Source organism: Somniosus microcephalus, chromosome 5 (genome assembly GCF_052327205.1).
Source record: "Somniosus microcephalus isolate GS21.2 chromosome 5, FLI_Smic_1.0, whole genome shotgun sequence".
NCBI classification, from domain to species: domain Eukaryota; kingdom Metazoa; phylum Chordata; class Chondrichthyes; order Squaliformes; family Somniosidae; genus Somniosus; species Somniosus microcephalus.
In genome coordinates this window covers 317890759-317912566 of record NC_140991.1, presented here as the reverse complement: position 1 = coordinate 317912566, position 21808 = coordinate 317890759, and the positions used below count along the sequence as shown (strand labels likewise).

The window sequence follows — 21808 nt, the reverse complement described above, 5'->3', positions numbered from 1 at the left end:
GTACCGCCCCTCCGACAGTGCGGCACTCCCTCAGTACCGCCCCTCCGACAGTGCGGCGCTCCCTCAGTACCGCCCCTCCGACAGTGCGGCGCTCCCTCAGTACCGCCCCTCCGACAGTGCGGCGCTCCCTCAGTACCGCCCCTCCGACAGTGCAGCACTCAATACAATACAATACAATACAAATCGCTTTATTGGCATGATAAGGTACATCTTATGTTGCCAAAGCATCAAAATACATCAAAGTACTGCACTGGAGTGTCAGCCCGGATTTTTGTGCTCAAGTCTCTGTGGGACTTGAACCCACAACCTTCTGACTCAGAGGTGACACCGTTCTGTGCTGGGAATGATACCCTTGCTAATTGTGAGATTTTACATTCCAGCAGTTGATGAACGTTATTCTGAATCCCACAGTCCTAAAGCTGTCGTTAGTTTCCCTTCCCCCGCCAGGCTACAGCTAGTTTGCTTTAAGGTGGAATTTCTTTTGATGCTGATGGGTAATTCGATATCTGCTTTTAGCCTTTTCAGTGTTTACTCCCCTCGAAAGCTACAACCTTCGAACACAGGCACAGTTAACAAAGGGATATTGCCAGGTGCTTTTAAACTATTTTAAAACAGAAACCTAGTAAAAACATAAGAATTAGGAGCAGGAGTCGGCCATTCGGCCCCTCGAGCCTGCTCCGCCATTCAATCAGATCATGGCTGATCTTCGACTTCAACTCCACTTTCCCGCCTGATCTCCATATCCCTCGATTCCCCTAGGGTCCAAAAATCTATCGATCTCAGCCTTGAATATACTCAACGACTCAGCATCCACAGCCCTCTGGGGCAGAGAATTCCAAAGATTCACAACCCTCTGAGTGAAGAAATTCCTCCTTATCTCAGTCTTAAAAGGCCGACCCCTTATCCTGAGACTGTGACCCCTGGTTCTAGACTCTCCAGCCAGGGGAAACAACCTCTCAGCGTCTACCCTGTCAATCCCCCTCAGAATCTTATGTTTCAATGAGATCACCTCTCATTCTTCTAAACTCCAGACAGTATCAGCCCAATCTACTCAATCTCTCCTCATAGGACAACCCTCTCACCTCAGGAATCAATCTAGTGAACCTTTGTTGCACCGCCTCTAAGACAAGTATATCCTCCCTCAGATCAGGAGACCAAAACTGTGCCCAGTACTCCAGGTGTGGTCTCACCAAGGCCCTGTACAATTGGAGCAAGACTTCCTTACTCTTGTATTCCAACCCCTTGCATTATCAGAATATTAACAGGTAGGGTTTGTTAAAATTCCGTAGACTGTTCTGTTTGATTTGATATTGGAGTAGCGTTTCCGTTTCGGCGCCGATTGTGGTTTTTTTTCCCCCAGCCCCGAGTTTCCGCTCAAACTCATTTGCATATCGTCGAACGTAAAATCAACCAACGCAATTGGGCCGTGTTTCACAATGTGATTTTTTTTTGTTGAAAAAAATGTTGCTTTAAAAACGATTCCTTGATATATTTAGGAGCGGTAGCCTGGTGCGGTTTGATTAATACGGCGGGAAGTACAGTGAAACTTTCAAATGTTCAAACTGCCCTCTGAAATGGCCGAGCGAGACACTCAGTTGTATTTAAGAAGGTGGCTCACCACCACCACCACCTCGAGGGCAATTAGGGATGGGCAATAAATGCCAGCCTTGCCCGCGAAGACCACATCCTGCGAATGAAACAAAATACACCGTATTCTGACATGTAACACAATTTGAAACCGTCCTTTTAAAGGACTGCTTCATCTGCTAGAATGGAAAATGCAGTCATTCCCTTTTTACTTCCCCCTGCTGAGAGAGCGCGGTCTGCTTCTCATCACTGGTTGTCTGTTAGATCCTGCAGGCCCTCGGCAAGTCGTACCACCCTGGGTGTTTCCGCTGCATCATCTGCAATGAGTGCCTGGATGGTGTCCCGTTCACCGTCGACACGGAGAACAAGATCTACTGCATCAGAGACTACCACAAGTAAGAGCCCCGAGCGTCCCGTGCTAGAGTACTGTGATAAATAACCTCCTCTCTCTCATCCAGCCAACATGAGCAGCTCTGCTTCCTTTCATCATTACACTGATTACACAGGATATACGGCACAGAAACACGCCATTCGGCCCAACCAGTCCGTGCCGGTGTTTATGCTCCACTCGAGCCTCCTCCCGTCTTTCCTCATCTAAATCTATCAGCGTAACCCTCTATTCCCTTCTCCCTCATATGCTTGTCCAGCCTCCCCTTAAATGCATCCATACTATTCGCTTCAACCACTCCCTGTGGTAGCGAGTTCCACATTCTCACCACTCTCTGGGTAAAGAAGTTTCTTCTGAATTCCCTATTGGATTTCTTGGTGACTATCTTATATTAATGGCCTCTAGTTATGCTCTTCCCCACAAGTGGAAACACTCTCTCTGTATCCACTCTATCAAAACCTTTCATAATTTTAAAGACCTCTATTAGGTCACCCCTCAGCCTTCTCTTTTCAAGAGAAGAGAGACCCAGCCTGTTCATCCTTTCCCGATGGGTATTACAAATCAGTACGGGGGTGGGGGGTCGGTACGGGGGTGGGGGCTCGGTATGGGGGATGGGTGGGGGTCGGTACGAGGGGGGGCAGTGTCAGGACGGGGGCTCGGTACGGGGGTGTCGGTGCGGGGGTGGAGGGTCGGTGCGGGGGTGGGACTCGGTGATCAGGTAGTGACAAGGCGACCATGCAGGACTCCGCACTGGAGGACCGGGGGATGAGCCCCACACTGCGGATTTGGCCTTTCCTGACACAGTGCAGAGAGTAGGATGGTTGCTGAAGTTAGGGAGTTGGAGATGGTCAAAGGCCTGGGCAGTAGGAGCTTGATAAATCGTCCTCATGAGACATGGGTGGGGGGGGATTCATTATCTCTTGGCGTTCTGCCTCAGAAAAGGAGTCTTTATTTTTTTTTACATACATTTTAACTTCATAATTAAGCTGACATTTTTTTTTTAAACGGTTTATATACAGTGGCCTAGAAATTCAGTGGGCCTTGCGCCCACTTAGCGCCTAAAGAGGTCTTTTGCGCCGGCGTGGTGGTAGCGCGGAAATTGAGTGCAGCGGTATTGGCGGCGGTAGCCGTTAGCGCTGCGCCGGGACCGATGACGTCATCGGTGTGCGCGGTGGCCCGTAACGCCCCGAAACCGCGCCGATCCCCATATTTATTTGCGGCCGCCTCCTCCGAAGCGGGCGCAAACAGCGACCAGAAAACGGGGCCGTCCTGCTGCCATAGTGGGGCGCTTTAAAGCTGAAGGTGCGGCCGGCCGCTTTTTCGGCGGCCGCCTGCCCGCACCTCCTCCACCCCCCCCCCCCCCCCGCGGCATTGCCGGCTGGTTTCCGTGGAGCCCGGCACTTCTCCGTTTTGCCGGCACTCACGATCGGGGCTCCGGCCGTTGCAGGCACCTCCCCCTTAAGAGAAGGAGGAGGCCTGCAGTACCGCAGCCTGCCGCACCGCATCGGGTGGCGCTGCGGCAACTAGCGCGCCGATATTCAGTTGCAGCGCCCCAAACGGAGGCGGGCACACCCTGGTATAGCGCCCGCTTCCGAATTGGGGCGCAGAAGACGAATATACGGCGTGCGCTAATGCCTCCCCGCCCAGCGCTAACTTTTGGGCGTGAGCGAGCTGCCCGTGCCCAAGTGAATTTCTAGGCCAAGGGATGTTTGAGGATGAGGCCACACAGCGGGAGTGATGGGCAGGCGTTCTGCGGGACGCTGCTTAGACTAGGTGAAGGTCGGTGAAGGCTGAATTGCGAAAGCGGTGTCCGCTGGTAGGGAGGGATGGTCGTCTGCAAAATGCACGGACGGGCCTAGCTGCAGAATCAAGTCAACCGAGCCGCCAGTTCCTCTGTGTCAGATCAGTGTGCCGAGACTCGCAAATAATATCAACCCACACACCTAGATTTTTATTTTGAACCGTGGCCCATTTTCTCCTCCAACTTTTGAACTTTGGTACAGTGCAAGATTACGGGTTCCATACCGGGGGAGAGTTTCCAGTTTGGGCACAGTTGGCAATCCAGGAGCAAACTGCGCTCTTTCCCTCCCCCCCCCCCCCCCCCCCCCCAAAGTGAAGTTACGGTTCAATTTCACCGCCCAAACACATTCGACAATCACGGAATGTGAAATCATCCACGGACCAGCGCCCAATCGGGGCGGCCTTTTCGCATGTCGTTTTAGGCAATTTCTTCTCAGGCAGTCCCTCGGAACCGAGGATGACTTGCTTCCACATTAAAAATGAGTTCTCAGGTGACTGATGAGTCCAATGCGGGACCTACAGTCTCTGTCACAGGTGGGGCAGATGGTGGTTGAAGGGGCGGGTGGGTGGGGTGCTTGGGTTGACGTGCGCTCCTTGCGCTTGGCTTCCGCTTGCTCCCGGCGAAGAGACTCGAGGTGTTTGGGACCTTCCCGGATGCTTCTCCTCCACTTTGTGCGGTCTTGGGCCAGGGATTCCCAGGTGTCGGTGGGGATGTTACACTTTTTCAAGGAGGCTTTGAGGGTGTCCTTGAAGCGTTTCCTCTGCCCACCTGGGGCTCTCTTGCCGTGCCGGAGCTCCGAGTAGAGCGCTTGTTTTAGGAGTCTCGTATCGGGCATGCGGACAATGTGATGGTTTATTTTCTTGCATTAAAAAATATTCCTCGATTTTTATATTTCAGCGGCAACCTTTTATTAACACAGCTGAAAATGGGTTTGATCAGAAAAAATAACCTTTTTTTAAAAAATACGCGTCGAGTCCACCGCCTATGAGTTACCTGGTTTTTAAATCGCAGGAAATAACTTGGGGGGAAAAAAGCCCCAGGCTGAGCCATTTACTCGTTTCATCGTTGTACACCAATCAGCTTCTTAGTAAATTAAATATTTTTTTTGATATTTTAAAACGTGCTTTTAAAAGAAAAAAGTATTTAATTTGAAGACCCTCCTCGAATGGATGCGGCCGAGGGAATCGCGCCGCGCTCGTTATTCCGACCTGGAGGCAGGGCCTGTTTTATGGGCGGGGCCGGCTTTCCAGCGCAATGTTTTAAAGATGGCGGAAACTCGAATCTGCGCTCGATGTAACTTGGGGTTTAAAATTCCCCGATCTTTCGCGCTGGTTTGGCCGATTGGTATTTTTTTTTTTCAGGCGCTGAAATAAAATCAGCACCGACTAGCGGAAACTGCGTTGAAGAAGCTCAGCTCTTGCCGCAACATGTGCAACCTAAGCCGGTGCTAACACGTCAGTGACGCGCTTTGCGCAGCGACCATTTAATCGGATCGTGAATGGCATTCCTCGGCAATGTTCCCGGTAAGCCGCGCGACGCTCCAGGAGGGGGACCCCCGCGCAGCCGGGTTTTCGATGAGGAAAAACCGCGAGTGGGCGCGGTATTTTGAACGGCCTGCGCATCCCCTTAAAGGGGCCTCGCGGCGCCAAACAAAATTACCGGGGACATTGTTCCTCTGGACCCTTTCAAACATCTAATCGATCAAAGCATTTGATACTGTTCTTTATCAAACTGTCTCCCTTTTAAGGTATTAACTCGGGATCCTTGCCAACATTTTTCCTGGAGCCTGTTGCCTGCTGTGTATCACAGTTGTCAGCTTATGCTAAAAGTATTGGAGTTTCCATTATACAGCCCATTAACAGGGATCTTCAACGCCAGGGTCATACAGGGAATGCTAAGTATTTGCCCTCTGGATGAGTCCCAGTTTATTCCTCCTTTGTTGCACCTCCTTTGATTTTGGATAATGCCGTTTACAGAAACGCCTCTTCCCTTTATACTCCATTTCAGTAGAGCGAACGCACTGGGGTGAGGCTGTTGGATCTCCACGCACAGTGCCTGCTCTGTAACGTTAATGCTGCTGTATTTATTTTAAAAAAATAGATGGAAGGATTCCCTCAAAAGTTTTAATTCTGCTGCTGTGTTGAAGTAGATCAAAGCCGCCGTGAATGTAGTGCTCCGACACACGCCTGCTTCTCATCGGCTGATGGTCACGGTGCAGCAACCAATGGATGGGGCGGGGGGGGGGGGTTGGGGCGCCGCGGGGGGAGGGTCGGGACCGCCGCGGGGGGAGGGTCGGGACCGCGGGGGGGGGGGAGGGGGGTGTTGAGGGTGGGGGCCGCGCGGGCGGGGGGTCGGAGGCTGCAGGGGGTAAGGTCGGGACCGCGGGGAGGGTGGGGGCTGTGGAGTGGGGGGGAGGGTTGTGGGCGTGCGCGGGGGTGGTGGTGGGGTTTGGCGAGCGGGGGAGTGGCGGGGGGGCGAGGTCGGGGAAAGTCAAGTTTTGGAGCCCAGCTTCTGAAACACCAGAAAATAGGATCATCAAATAAATGTAACTTTTTTCCCCACTTCCAAATGAATTAAATACAAAGCAAAGAAATACATGGATTTTTTTCAAGGAAACTATGAATAAAGCCGTGTAATATTTTTACAACACAGACACATTTTTCTCTTTTTCTCCATATTATAATTTATTGGAAGTCCTTCCATTCTTGATTTTTAAAAATATATTTGTACCTTGCACCTCCTGCGAGGAGACCATTGAGCGCTCGGTGCCCTGATCGTCCCGCGGGACGTTCTGCTTTAGCTGCTCACTCAGCAGCCGTGATCTCCGCAACTCCCAGCCAAGCTGGGAAGCCCAGACACGTCCCAAAGAGCCAGTGAGTCCGATCTCTCTCGCATGTTTTCTCGCTGACGACAGTGAGTGTTAGTGTGCGGGGGCTGTTAGACATGAGTTATATCGGTGACGAAGTTAGCTTCAATACTTGACATTGATTTAGTGTCGGGAGTCTCTCTCTGTCTCTCTCTCTCTCTCTCTCTTTCTCTCTCTCTCTGTCTCTCTCTCTCTCTTTTCACCACCTCAGGACGTCCCAAAGCACTTTACAGCCAATGAAGTACTTTTTGAAGTGTGGTCGCTGTTGTAATGTAGGAAACACGGCAGCCAATTTGCGCACAGCAAGCTCCCACAAACAGCAATGTAATAATGACCAGATCATCTGTTTTTAGTGATGTTGATTGAGGGAGAAATATTGGCCCCAGGACACCGGGGAGAACTCCCCTGCTCTTCTTCGAAATAGTGCCATGAGATGTTTTACGTCCACCTGAGAGAGCAGACGGGGTCTCGGTTTAACATCTCATCTGAAAGATGGCACCTCCGACAGTGCAGCGCTCCCTCAGTACTGCCCCTCCGACAGTGCAGCGCTCCCTCAGTACTGCCCATCCTACAGTGCTGCGCTCCCTCGGTACTGCCCCTCCGACAGTGCAGCGCTCCCTCGGTACTGCCCCTCCGACAGTGCGGCGCTCCCTCAGCACCGCAGTGGGAGTATCAGCCTAGATTTTTGTGCTCCAGTCTCTGGAGTGGGACTTGAACCCACAACCTTCTGACTCAGAGGCGAGGGTGCTGCCCACTGAGCCACGGCTGACTCCGCTGGTCTCAACCCAAGTTTGAGTGACATAGCCGGGAATGAGGAAAGACGGGTTTGGTCTCTTGGCCGGAACAGGCCAATGTGAAGTCAGCGGCACTCGAGACACAGCTGTCAAAGGGTTGGAAGGAAAGTGTCTTAAATAGTTACAAAGGCACGTGACTCCAGATGTGACCAAACTGGGGCACCAGGAAATGGTGATGGGGGAAGTGTGGGCTCCGTGCAATAATTTGGAGATTGGGACTGAGGAACGCAGCTCCCAGGGCAGACCTTGGGGTGCCAGGAATGTATGTCAGGAATTGACGCTCGGGGTAGTGTTGGCCCTGTGGGATGTTTTGTCTGTGATGGATGGGAAATACTGTATGGCCCATTGACCTATGCGCCCAAACTCCAGATGTACGCTCCTTGGTGTCAAAGCTTCGCGCCAGGAGCACACATTTGTAAAGTTTACCCAAGAGCCTGCTTTGTGAAAGAAGACCATTGCTCCATAAGTTTTCAGTTATTGCGATTCTCAGCTTAATCGAATGTGTGTGACTGCGTTGAATGCCTTTTGCAATAATCTAGCGACTAGAGCTTTTACTATGGGAGAAGGGCAGGGGAGACTCTCCAACGAGTCGCCTCCCTTTTTTTGCTAGTTTAAATGCTGGAGACTGTCGACTTAAAAGTGATGTGAAAACACGATCGAAGAAGGGAATTTGTTTAAATTCTCTAAGAGCTAAGACAGGGTCATCGAGTCTGCAGTGAACCACAAAGCTGGCAACTCGGGTCTGGCCGCATATGGGTCCGATTAGAAAACCATTATAGCTGGAGAGTATTTTTAATGACTTTATTTTTTTCAACGCCATTAACTTTCCAAACAAAGCTACGGCTAGGGGTTTCTCCCCCCCCCCCCCCCCCCCCCCCCAAATGCATCTCTCCCAGCGGTGAGCTTATTAATCACAGCACCAGAGCTTATCGGGTCAAGCACAGATCTGGGCGCTTGCAGAGGTCCCGCATTATTGAGGTGCATGGCAAACCGGTAATGGAATTATTCTAATTATGTGTCTCTGCGCGTGTCTCTGTCTGCATGTCTGCGCGTGTCTCTCTGCGCATGTCTGTCTGTGCGTGTCTCTGTCTGTGTGTCTGCGCGTGTCTCTGCGTGTCTGTCTCTGTGTCTGCACGCCTCTGTCTGCGCCTCTGTCTGTCTGCGTGTCTCTGTCTGCGTGTCTCTGCGCGCGTGTCTGCTTTCGTCAAACAGAAAACGTGCTACAAGAGTTTTATAAATGGATTGTGCAGTGACTAGCAGAATAATATGATAAATGCGAAGCTAATTCTAACACACTTGGGACTTTGTCAGGTGTGATTAATCTGATCCTGCCCATTTGGGTTATTTATTGCAGCGTTCTGCTGATCTATCCTCTCTTTATTAAGGGAAAGTACTGTAGGGCAAAATTGAATGGTGATTCTTGCACAGATTGATGTTGCGTATTACAGGAATTATTTATTAATAATCTGGTAAATTGAATGTAGGTCCCACTGTGGACGGTGACCGATTAAGAATTCCTAATGTTCGTGCTGATCTCAGCCGTGAGGCATTTTGTGGTTGGCCGGAGCCAAGTTGGCTGTGGTTTCCATGACTGATCCCGATCAGTGACTCCTGCTTGAAAACCCGTGGCCCCAATATTGACCGGGGGGGGGGTAGCGTAGGCTCTGGGGGGTAGCGTAGGCTGGGGGGGGTAGCGTAAACTGGGGGGGGGGCGGGTTAGTGTAGGCTGGGGGGCGGGCGGATAGCGTAGACTGGGGGGAGCGTAGACTGGAGGGGGGCGGGTAGCGCAGGACTGTGGGGGGGTAACGTAGACTGGGGAGGGGTAGCGTAGACTGGGGGAGGGGCGGGTAGCGTAGACTGGGGGGTCGGGTAGTGTAGACGGGCGGGGGCGGGTAACGTAGACTGGGGGGGCGGGTAGTGTAGACGGGGGGGGGGAGATAGTGTAGGGGTGGGGTGTGGGGGTTTTGGAAGTACGAGTTTTCCCAGCGTGCTTTGGTTTTAGTCCCAGCGTGCTTTGGTCCAAGGGAAGATGTTAAGCTTCAGAGAGGTCGGGGGGGTGGGGGAAGCACTCCCCCTCCTCCTCGCCCACAAGCAGTGCTGTGAAGGCCACTCGCCTTCTCCCCGAGCCTGTCCTCGTCTCCCCGAGTCTGTCCTCGTCTCCCCCGAGCCTGTCCTCGTCTCCCCCGAGCCTGTCCTCGTCTCCCCGAGGCCTGTCCTCGTCTCCCCCGAGCCTGTCCTCGTCTCCCCCGAGCCTGTCCTCGTCTCCCCGAGCCTGTCCTCGTCTCCCCCGAGCCTGTCCTCGTCTCCCTTCAGCTGCCGGGTTTCCCCAAGGCCGGAGAGACCCAGCCGGCCAGGGTTAAACCTGCAAAGCCGGTTAAATCAGAGGCTGCCTTCACCCGACCCCAACCCGCCCGTTTTTGGGGGGGGGTTAAAATTCACTCCCCCCCCCCCCCCCCCCCCCCGTGTCTCTGCTGAGAACAGAACCAGGCTCCAGTTGTGAATGTTTTGCCAACACTTGCTGTCTGGGTTCAATCGAATGTGTTGAAAGGCACCAGCTGGCAGCCAGCAATGTTCCCTTTAAGCCGCACAGCACGCTAGAGATCCCGCACAGCCGGCTTCTGAACAGAAAGACCACGGACGCACGTGGGCGGATACATATTGGAAAGGGGCCGCGCGGCCGAAACAAATAGTGGAACCATATTTCAGCAGAAGCTTCGTGAGGAGGAGAGAAAGCAGGCGAGATAACGCTGGTGTACCGTGGGCTGAGAGATACAGCCAGTGCTGGGATAAACCTCTGCAGAAACCCTGTGTTTTGTGTGTGGTGGTTGATATATCTGCTCCTTCTGCTTCTTTTTCAGAGTTTTGGCTCCGAAATGTGCGTCTTGCGGCCAAGCCATCCTGCCAGCAGAGGTCAGTATTGGATGGAAAAGCGGATTGATTTGGCTTTGGTGAGATCTATAACTCGGGTCAGGTGATCTATGAAGATGAGCGCGAGCAAGCTTATGCCCCCATTTTACTCATTAATTACCCCTCACCATCAGGCTCCTTCTCTTAAATGGGCTGCACTCTTCCACCATCAGGAGTCTGGCTTTCCCCTTTTCATCCCACTTGCTGTCCAACCGCGGTGTGAGTGGCATGAAGTGACTGCTTTTTGTTCCTCCCCCCTTCTCCTCCCCTGCACCGGGCAACTTTTTAAATTATTCATTCCTGGGATGTGGGCGTCGCTGGCAAGGCCGGCATTTATTGCCCATCCCTAGTTGCCCTTGAGAAGGTGGTGGTGAGCCGCCTTCTTGAACCGCTGCAGTCCGTGTGGTGAAGGTGCTCCCACGGTGCTGTTAGGGAGGGAGTTCCAGAACTTTGACCCAGCGACGATGAAGGATCGGCCGATATATTTCCAAGTCAGGATGGTGTGTGACTTGGAGGGGAACTTGGAGGTGGTGGCATTCCCATACGCCTGCTGCCCTTGTCCTTCTAGGTGGAAGAGGTCGCGGCTTTGGGAGGTGCTGCCGAAGAGCTACCTCAATACAGGAAACTTTGTTATATCCGGCAGACCGGCACTGACGGGACCGAGCTGTTGCCGATCTATCAAAACTGCCGGACATACAAAGTTAATGTTGAAGCATACGGAGATTTTCATCTCCGTATCTGACAACAAACACTGTTGCTTAGCAACAGCTTCAAACAGTTGGCCCGTACCTTGGAAGCGTCTCTGTAGCTTAGCAACAGCTTTAGAGAGACTTTCCAGAGCCTGACTGTTGGGGGAAAAAAAGCCACGAGAAGAAAAACAACCTAACAGAACGGCTCCTGATTTCTGCCGGTAGATCGAGGTTTCCGGACATACAACCTCCGGATAAACCAAAGTCTCCTGTAGTTCTGCATCCCCTGATGGCCCAGCCAAGACTAAGAACTTGGTCCTGTTCCACCACGTGTTCCATCGCAGCATGTCAATATAGCAACACGTTGCTCTCTTAAGATAGCCTTTTTGCAAACCTCAGATTAAGGCGGATCCCCATGGTAACGGCATCCATTTACAATTCTAACTACTGTAATTTAAATTCAGTTCATTCAATAAATCTGGAATAAAGAGCTAGTCTCAGTAATGGTGACCATGAAACTATCGGATTGTTGTAAAAACCCATCTGGTTCACTAATGTCCTTTTAGGGAAGGAAATCTGCCGTCCTTACCCGGTCTGGCCGGTATGTGACTCCAGACCCACAGCAGTGTGGTTGACTCTTAACTGCCCTCTGAAATGGCCCAGCGAGACACTCAGTTGTATCCAAGAAGGCGGCTCACCACCACCTTCTCCAGGGCAATTAGGTGAAGCCCTCTTTGCAGGAATGAAGAAGAAATAAACTGCTGGGTCTCTTATTGAAATTGGCAGTGTTTATAGATTCTGGGCTTTCACAGGAGCATGTGGGAAAACCAGTAGTGGAATTATTCTACTTCATTGCGTGTGTGTGAGGATCCAGTGTAAATTAAATCCATATTCCTGCGAATATCTGATGTCCCTCAGTACTGTATCTGAAGCCTGGGATCTGGCTCCTCCCAATGGCTTGAGAGAGAAATGCGCATGGGAGCCGGGCTCGTTGGTACAGGGCGGGCGGGAGCTTTGTTCCTTGGTCTGTGCTGAGTCAGCTGGACTTGGCGGGGAATAGCGCTGCGTCCCGCCAGTGTTCCTGTGATCTGACCAGTGAGTGACCGACTGATCAAGGATAATACTCTGGGATGCTCTGCTGACTGATGGAAGCAGCTCTCGAACGCATCCTTATTGGGCAGGAATGTTGTGCAATAATAAGACAGACTTTCATTTCTATAGCGCCTTTCACAACCACCGGACGTCCCAAAGCGCTTTACAGCCAATGAAGTACTTTTTGAAGTGGAGTCACTGTTGTAATGTAGGAAACGCGGCAGCCAATTTGCGCACAGCAAGCTCCCACAAACAGCAATGTGATAATGACCAGAGCATCTGCTTTAGTGATGTTGATTGAGGGATAAATATTGGCCCCAGGACACCGGGGAGAACTCCCCTGTTCCTCTTCGAAATAGTGCCGTGGGATCTTTTACATCCACCTGAGAGAGCAGACGGGGCCTCGGTTTAACGTCTCGTCCGAAAGACGGCACCTCTGACAGTGCGGCGCTCCCTCAGTACTGCACTGGAGAGTCAGCCTAGATTTTTGTGCTTAAGTCCCTGGAGTGGGACTTGAACCCACAACCTTCTGACTCAGGCGAGGGTGCTGCCCACTGAGCCACGGGGTGACACAAATGAGAGGATAATACGAGGAGCTTATAGAAGGGAAAAAGCGAGGAATTAACAAAATGACTTACAAGTATATAACATAAATCTTAATATATATCCACAGGGCTCTGATGAAACAATTCGTGTAGTTTCCATGGATAAGGATTACCATGTGGAATGCTATCAGTGTGAGGTAAGTGTATCTAACTTCAAATGGCAAACCCAGTATTGACAAACCCAAGCCTATAAAGAGCAGTTTTAAACGAGCCTATTTAAAGACGGTGGTAATATCTCTCTCCTATAACGGAGGTAATTTTTCTACAACTTCTTTGAGAGTAATATGGCCATGCGACTCAGGAGATTTAACTTTGGATGTTGCCATCACCGTCTCCTACCATCGCAAGCCAGCTCCATCAGCTCAGGATTCTTCATCACGATTTGATCTGGAGATGTTCCTCGCCCCAGTCCAAGCCCTCTGATCAAATTAATAATCATCCCAGACACAGAGAGAACGCACAGAGCAGGGAGCTGCTGCACCGACGCTCCCTCGTTCTGTCCCATGTACATGGGAAGGTTTGTGAATCTTTGGGATTCTGTACCCCAGAGGGCTCAGTCATTGAGTATATTCGAGATTGAGATCGATAGATTTTTGGACTCTCGGGGAATGGAGGGATATGGGGATCGGGCGGGAAAGTGGAGTTGAGGTCGAAGATCAGCCCTGATCTCATTGAATGGCGGAGCAGGCTCGAGGGGCCGAATGGCCGACTCCTGCTCCTAATTCCTCTGTTCTGATGTACTTAAGTGGGTGAGGACTTGACTTAAGTTGAGGACTCAGTTCCACAATCCAGTAATCTCTCTCTCTGATGGAAGGGGTCTTGCTCTTGCTTATTGTGTGGACTGTGATGTGCGTCAAGTAGAGAGTTTGGGGCAGTATGCCTTAAGTCCAGATGCGACCATGGGAACCAGTTCACTCACCAGTATGTTTGGAACCTAGGAACAGGAGTAGGTCATTTAGCCGCCTCGAGCCCATTCTACCATTCAGTGAGATCCTGGATCATCTCTTCCTCAAACCCGTTTAACATTCCAGAGGACGGTTGTACATCTTGTCCTTGAGGAGGTGGTGACCAGACTCAAAATCATAGGAATTTACGGCACAGAAGGAGGCCATTTGGTCCACCATGTCTGTGCCGGCCGAAAAAGAGCTCTCCAGCCTAATCCCACTGTCCAGCTCTTTGTCTGTAGCCCTGTAGGTTACAAGTTAATGGCCCAGAACTTGGTGTCGGGGGCTTGCCGCGCGTGCAAGCCCCCGATGTGCACTCACCCGGCGCGCCGACATCTGAAACCTGGCCCGCAGTGGATTTCCTGTCACTGGCCCAGTTCAGATGTCGGCGCGCTGTGCTAACCTGACCCAGCGGCGTAGTTAGTGCGATGTGCCAGCTGGGATCAGGTGAGCACTGTACAACCAATCAGGGGAGGGGAAGGTTCATTCATGAGTTTGAGAGTAAGAACTGTCAAACTCATGAAAACTACGGGGGCCCAAAACACTATTTAAACTTTAAATAAAAATTTTAAAAACATCCCAATCATTAAATTAAGTATAAATAAGTTTTAAAAAATAATTTAAACAATTTTTTTTTTTGAAAAAAATAAATTTTTAATGAAAAGGGTCTAAAACTAAACTTACCTTATTGTAGATTCTTTAAAATAATAAACCCATGGGAAAAAAAATTCTAAATTGCACTAAAACACCACTTACCTGTAAAAAATAAATACTTACGTGTGCTTTTTACAAGCATAAAGACCGGAGGCCTTTACACATGCGCAAATCCCCCAAAACAGAGGAAATCCAAGACGCACGCGCTGCCCCCTACAGCGCACGCGCTAGCCTCTTCACCTCTTGGGTTAGAGGAGAGGAAATGCTGGTTTTCAGCGCATGCGCTGTGCATGCTGAAAACCGTCATTTCCTCCGGCCAGACACGTGAGTACCCCTTCCGTACTCACGCGTTTGGGGAGGAATTACTGCCCCAATATCCAAGTACTTTTTAAATGTGATGAGGGTTTCTGCCTCTACCACCCTTTCAGGCAGTGAGTTCCAGACCCCCACCACCCTCTGGGTGAAAAAAGTTCTCCTCAACTCCCCTCTAATCCTTCTACCCATTATTTTAAATCTATGGTCTTTACAGCACGTGGGTGCCATCTGTGATGCTCTGCACTCTTGGACTCTCTGCCACCCAGGAGATAGTTCTGTGCTTTGTCAAGCTGATGCCACCTTTTCTCAGAGAAAGTATTGAACATTTTACCCCTTGCAAGCAAGACCTCTGTCTTTTGCTTAATGTATCCGTGGACAGAGTGGCCGACTGGTTTGGCGTATGTTGCCAGCGGTACCTTGGAACGATCCCATGGCATGAGAGTCGAGTGGAGTAGTGACCTTCATGCTCACGGGATATAGCTGTCCCTGCAGTAAAACTAGTCTGTAGGTTCCGGGCTATGCCACAGGTAAGCGCCAGCCCGTTTTGCCAAGCGGAGGCGAGAAGGATGTGCCTGAGGAAAGACCGTCTTGGCCAGTAAGTTCAGGCCCCGGGGATACTGATGGGCGCGGTTCGTAACACCGCGAGTGTTGCTGCATTTCCGTTTGAAATAGTCATCCTTGTCTAAATTGGGGAGTTGCTGCAAGATCCCTCACAGCAGTTTCCATGATCGATCAAGTTCAGTTGCAACAACACTGTGCAAATATTGGGTGGGGGGGGGCGGAATGTTAATGCAAAAATGACAACCTCCACAGTAATAACCAGCGATCTAGCGAATCCATATGAACCATGGCGGACAGGTAAAGACCCTCTGGTCCACCCAGCCTGTCCCACAGAATTGCGATACCTCGTGTACCACAATATCTACACTCTCCACCCCACCCAAAACCATGGGATCTCCCGGGAGAGGCAAGAAACCAGACTAAAACCCCAGGCCAATTTGGGTGATAAAAATCTGGGAAATTCCTCTCCGACCCATCGAGGCGATGGAAACTAGTCCAGGAGCTCACTCTGGCGGCTGAATTCCCTGCAGTGCCCACCTTCTGTAAGAGGTGATCTCCGCCCCAGCCAGAAACAGGTCCAGCTCTCGCTTAAAGGAATTCAGCGAATCAGCGTCCACCGCACGAGCCGGCAGCCTGTTCCAGAGGTCCACCATTCTCTGGGAGAAGAACCACCTCCTGACATCGAACCTCGATCTGGCCTCGTACAACTTCAATCTGTGACCCCTGGTTCTCCCGAACCGGTCTAATAGTTGAGCATTAAAAGCAGAAAGTGTGTGTGTTGAGTTGGCTGATCTCCGGCGGGCCACTGATGGGGATCTTTAATTGGACTCCGCCTTCCTTGGGTTAGGGTGGGGAATATGGGGCAGAATTTCACCATCCGATGATCCCTGCTGGAATGTGCATGGATGTGGATTTTGGGCGAGGGCTCTTGTTGCGTTCGGCGTCGTCTGGGAGCCTGAGGGGCTCAGACTTGAAAGAGGGGAATGTGGGCAACATGCCGGAGGGCCAGCGGCACCTGTGGAGTTATAATTTGCCGTGAATCAGCACCTTTTGAGAAAGGTGGGGCGGGAACTGAAGAAAGCAGACAGTTAGGTTGCTGGTAACATTTTTCCCTCAAAGTACTGCCTTTGAAAATGCCCAATTATATGTTTGAGATGTAACTTAATTACAGTACCTTGTGGTAGGTGAATCCCAGCCAGTAAGTATTGGTTGATATAAGTGATTGTCACAGACATGTCTTATAGGATGACATCTGACGTACAGGCAGGATGGTGACGTGGCTGTGTCATATTCGACAAGATGCCTTTAAGGGGAAGCTGGATAAACACACGAGGGAGAAAGGAATAGAGGGATATGTTGATGAGGTGAGATGAAGAGGGGTGGGAGGAGGCTCGTGTGGAGCATAAACACCGGCACGGACTGGTTGGACCCAATGGCCTGTTCCTGCGCCGAGCATTCTGTGTAACTGTCATTAATATAAAAATCTAGGAGCCAGCATTACTGACGCTAATCTACCAGCTGCCACCTCAGCAGTAACTCATCATGTGATAGCAATTTGTGCACAGGCACATGAATCATAAACATTGCCTTTTTACAAAAAGTGGCTTTGACGGTAAAGCAATAGAGCGAGAAAGCACTTTTTATAAAGGCTCTTGTTAACATCTGGAATCAGTGACACTCTGACAGCTGGGATCGGGGGCAGTGTCTGCAGAATTAGGGGCAAAATACATGCGAGCGCCCCATAAATTCTTCCACCAGCCCAACCCTATTTTCAGCTTGTTCCAATAGAATTGAATATGTTACTTAACATAACAAGAATTAGGAGCAGGAGTCGGCCATTCGGCCCCTCGAGCCTGCTCCGCCACTCAATAAGATCATGGCTGATCTTCGACCTCAACTCCACTTTCCTGCCCGATCCCTTGATTCCCCTAGAGTCCAAAAATCTATCGATCTCAGCCTTGAATATACTCAACGACTGAGCCTCCACAGCCCTCTGGGGCAGAGAATTCCAAAGATTCACCGCCCTCTGAGTGAAGAAATTCCTCCACATCTCAGTCCTAAATGGCCGACCCCTTATCCTGAGACTGTGACCCCTGGTTCTAGACTCTCCAGCCAGGGGGAAACAGCCTCTCAACATCTACCCTGTCAATCCCCCTCAGAATCTTGTATGTTTCAATGAGATCACCTCTCATTCTTCTAAACTCCAGAGAGTATCGGCCCAATCTACTCAATCTCTCCTCATAGGACAACCCTCTCATCCCAGGAATCAATCTAGTGAAACTTGGTTGCCCTGCCTCTGAGGTAAGTATGTCCTTCCTCAGATAAGGAGACCAAAACTGTGCCCAGTACTTGTTTCTCACCACAAAGTGCCACACGAATTTCCTATCTGCTCCATGGTAATCTTTCTTCTAGTCTTAAGGTCGCGTCAATGCTTGTTTTTCCCCCCACTATTTCTAGGACTGCGGCATGGAGCTGAATGACGAAGAGGACCACCGTTGCTATCCGCTGGATGGGCACTTGCTTTGTCACGCTTGCCACCTGAAGCACATCGACAGCGCAACACCTGGCTCCCTCTACCAGCCTAAATACTAGGCCCTCCGAACGAGCGGCTCGCCGCCGGCCCGACCAGCTGGACACTGAAGCGTCGGAACTCCCGTATCTCGGCACCCGGAGAGTCCGCGGAGGAAGTCCCAAGTAGTGGGCGGTTTCCCAAGATGACATTTTTTTTGCACTGTGGGCATTGGAGAGGGACAAACCAAAAACAGGACACCCTTCAGCTTTCAGTCAGCAGCAGTGTGGAATGTTTTGGATGATTTGAAAAGGCTGATCCGCTGTGAAGCTCCGATTCACTGAACGGGACTGATACCAAAATGTGATGCCCGGTGTCGCACCAACTTATATTTAAATTCAATTTACATGAAATGTTCTAAAGGATGCGCTTTTTTTAAAAAAAAGAAGAGATTTCATGCTTTGAAACAGAGAATTTGTTGGCGCGATTGATTTCAACTGGACAGGAGAGGATCGGCGTGGAATGGTCTGGTGCGGGATTGTCCGGCTCATTGGCCAGGAGCGATGCAGTGATGGAGATTGAATTTTTCCAATGATCTGCTGTCTTCGGCGGTGCTGTGATTTCTCCCCTTTTTTGGGCCACTTCCCAGGCAAATGTGTTTCACTCTCAAATAACCGTTGTACATACCTTGTCGACTCTCCTGATTTTACTCAGGATATCACCGCGTTACTGACTTAATTCCCACTGTTTCCTCCTTCCAATTTCTGAATGGATTTAGAATTTTAAAGTTTGACCCGCCCGTCCTCCAACCCTCCCCTGAAAATTCCTGTGGATCGTGTACCCTGTATAATAACAGCAGCAACTCTCGCTGTAGTTGGTTTAAAGAAAATTATCATGTTGGTCCTAAGAGGACTTTTTTGAGTGTTGGGATAAATTCTGGAATGTGCTTAATTTTGCATTTTTCACAATTCTCAGAGATTTATAACACCTTGTCCTGCAGTGTTCCCCCCCTAATTATTTTCTTTTTTTTGGGTCCCTTTTTAACGGGCTGCGCACCCTGTTCAAACTTCCGCGCCTGCGGGGTTCTTTTCCGTTGCAAAACCGGCCCACCAGCAGCGCGGCCGTGCAGCTTGAAGGGAAACGTAGCCTGCAAGTATTTTAATGTTCCATAATTTAATCAGGCTAAACTCATTCCGGACCAAAGGATCTCTTGAGAGCATCGGAACAGGAGGAGGCCCATTCAGCCCCTCGAGCCTGTTACACGGGAACAAGAGGAGGCCATTCAGCCCCTCGAGCCTGGTACAGGGGAACAGGAGGAGGCCATTCAGCCCCTCAAGCCTGTTACACAGGAACAGGAGGCCATTCAGCCCCTCAAGCCTGTTACACAGGAACAAGAGGAGGCCATTCAGCCCCTCGAGCCTGTTACACAGGAACAGGAGGAGGCCATTCAGCCCCTCGAGCCTGTTACACAGGAACAGGAGGAGGCCATTCAGCCCCTCGAGCCTGGTACACAGGAACAGGAGGAGGCCATTCAGCCCCTCGAGCCTGTTACACAGGAAAAGGAGGAGGCCATTCAGCCCCTCGAGCCTGTTACACAGGAACAGGAGGAGGCCTTTCAGGCCCTCGAGCCTGGTACACAAGAACAGGAGGAGGCCATTCAGCCCCTCGAGCTTGGTACACAGGAACAGGAGGAGGCCATTCAGCCCTTCGAGCCTGGTACACGGGAACAGGAGGAGGCCATTCAGCCCCTCGAGCCTGTTACACAGGAACAGGAGGAGGCCATTCAGCACCTCGAGCCTGTTACACAGGAACAGGAGGAGGCCATTCAGCCCCCTCGAGCCTGTTACATGGGAACAGGATGAGGCCATTCAGCCCCTCGAGTCTGTTACACGGGAACAGGAGGAGGCCATTCAGCCCCTCGAGCCTGTTACACGGGAACAGGATGAGGCCATTCAGCCCCTCGAGTCTGTTACACGGGAACAGGATGAGGCCATTCAGCCCCTCGAGCCTGTTACACGGGAACAGGAGGAGGCCCATTCAGCCCCTCGAGCCTGTACAGGAACAGGAGGAGGCCATTCAGCCCCTCGAGCCTGGTACACAGGAATAGGAGGAGGTCATTCAGCCCCTCGAGCTTGGTACATGGGAACAGGAGGAGGCCATTCAGCCCCCTCGAGCCTGGTACACAGGAACAGGAGGAGGCCATTCAGCCCCTCGAGCCTGTTACACAGGAACAGGAGGAGGCCATTCAGCCCCTCGAGTCTGTTACACGGGAACAGGATGAGGCCATTCAGCCCCTCGAGCCTGTTACACGGGAACAGGAGGAGGCCCATTCAGCCCCTCGAGCCTGTACAGGAACAGGAGGAGGCCATTCAGCCCCTCGAGCCTGGTACACAGGAATAGGAGGAGGTCATTCAGCCCCTCGAGCCTGGTACATGGGAACAGGAGGAGGCCATTCAGCCCCCTCGAGCCTGGTACACAGGAACAGGAGGAGGCCATTCAGCCCCTCGAGCCTGTTACACAGGAACAGGAGGAGGCCATTCAGCCCCTCGAGCCTGGTACACAGGAACAGGAGGAGGCCATTCAGCCCCTCAAGCCTGGTATATGGGAACAGCAGGAGGCCATTCAGCCCCTCGAGCCTGGTACATGGGAACTGGAGGAGGCCATTCAGCCCATCGAGCCTGTTCCGCCATTCAGTGAGATCATGGCCGATCTGTGACCTAACTCCATATACCCGCCTTTGCCCCGTATCCCTTAATACCTTTGGCTAACAAAAATCTATCAATCTCAGATTTAAAATTAACAATTGATCTAGAATCAATTGCCATTTGTGGAAGAGAGTTCCAAACTTCTCCCACCCTTTGTGTGTAGAAGTGTTTCCTAATTTCACTCCTGAAAGGTCTGGCTCTAATTTTTAGACTCTGCCCCCTAGTCCGAGACTCCCCAACCAGCGGAAATAGTTTCTCTCTATCTACCCTATCTGTTCCCCTTAATATCCTGAAAACTTCGATCAGATCACCCCTTAACCTTCTAAATTCCAGGGAATACAACCTTAGATTGTGTAATCTCCCCTCGTAACTTAACCCTTGGAGTCCGGGTATCATTCTGGTAAACCTACGCTGCACTCCCTCCAAGGCCAGTATACCCTTCCTAAGGTGTGGTGCCCAGAACTGCTCCCAGTGCTCCAGGTGTGGTCTAACCAGGGCTTTGTACAGCTGCAGCATAACTTCTACCCCCTTGTATTCTAGTCCTCCAGAAGAAGTGCAAAGGGAAACAAATTAAGCACATTCTCAATCAAAATTCCCTTAAATTAAGGAACTTTTTGTTCTCCCAAATTTCAAATCACCAGGCTTAAAAATAAATTGCCAACGCTCTTCCAAAACAGAATTTTCAGGGGAGGATTTTTCCCACCTAAACCTTGATCTTTTTGTGTTTGAACTGTCATTACAGTAGCGATATTCCTCTGAACAAAAAAATGGGATAATTGCATTCTCAGAAAACGTTGCCTTGCGTATTGGCAGCATTTGTATTTGATGGAACCGTAGCCAAGTATTAAACTCATTAGAGGCAGATTAATAGCATATACTTAAGGACAAAAACAGCATATGAATAATAGGACAAAAAATAAAGAAAATATTACATTATTTAAATATCCATGGCACTACATGTAGTAAAATGATGTCCTTACTTTTGGCTATTTATACCTGTTATAATTTTAAGGAAAGCATTCACAACTGGGGGTTGGGTGGTACACTGCATTTGACCTCCTAGGATCTAAATTCAAATTCACCCCAAACTATGGAATACTCTCCACTTGCCTGGATGAGTGCAGCTCCAGCAACACAAGAAGCTCGACACCATCCAGGACAAAGCAGCCCACTTGATCGGCACCCCATCCACCACCTTAAACATTCACTCCCTCCACCACCGGCGTACCGTGACTGCAGTGTGTACCATCTACAAGATGCACTGCAGCAACTCGCCAAGGCTTCTTCGGCAGCACCTCCCAAACCCGTGACCCCTTCCACCTATAAGGACAAGGGCAGCAGGCGCATAGAACACCACCACCTCCAAGTTCACCACCAAGTCACACACCATC

General features: G+C 50.8%; 1 protein-coding gene across 1 annotated transcript in view; it reads left to right on the top strand.

The window, feature by feature from the left end:
• limd1a (LIM domains containing 1a) overlaps positions 1 to 21363 on the top strand; it is a 61546-nt gene extending 40183 nt beyond the window's left edge. The window contains exons 5-8 of the mRNA XM_085989296.1: positions 1852 to 1982; positions 10295 to 10346; positions 12798 to 12866; positions 17661 to 21363. Of these exons, the coding sequence (XP_085845422.1) occupies positions 1852 to 1982; positions 10295 to 10346; positions 12798 to 12866; positions 17661 to 17795 (387 nt within the window). The 3' untranslated portion in view covers positions 17796 to 21363. The remainder of the gene's footprint in view (positions 1 to 1851; positions 1983 to 10294; positions 10347 to 12797; positions 12867 to 17660) is intronic.
• Positions 21364 to 21808: the final 445 nt, after the last annotated feature.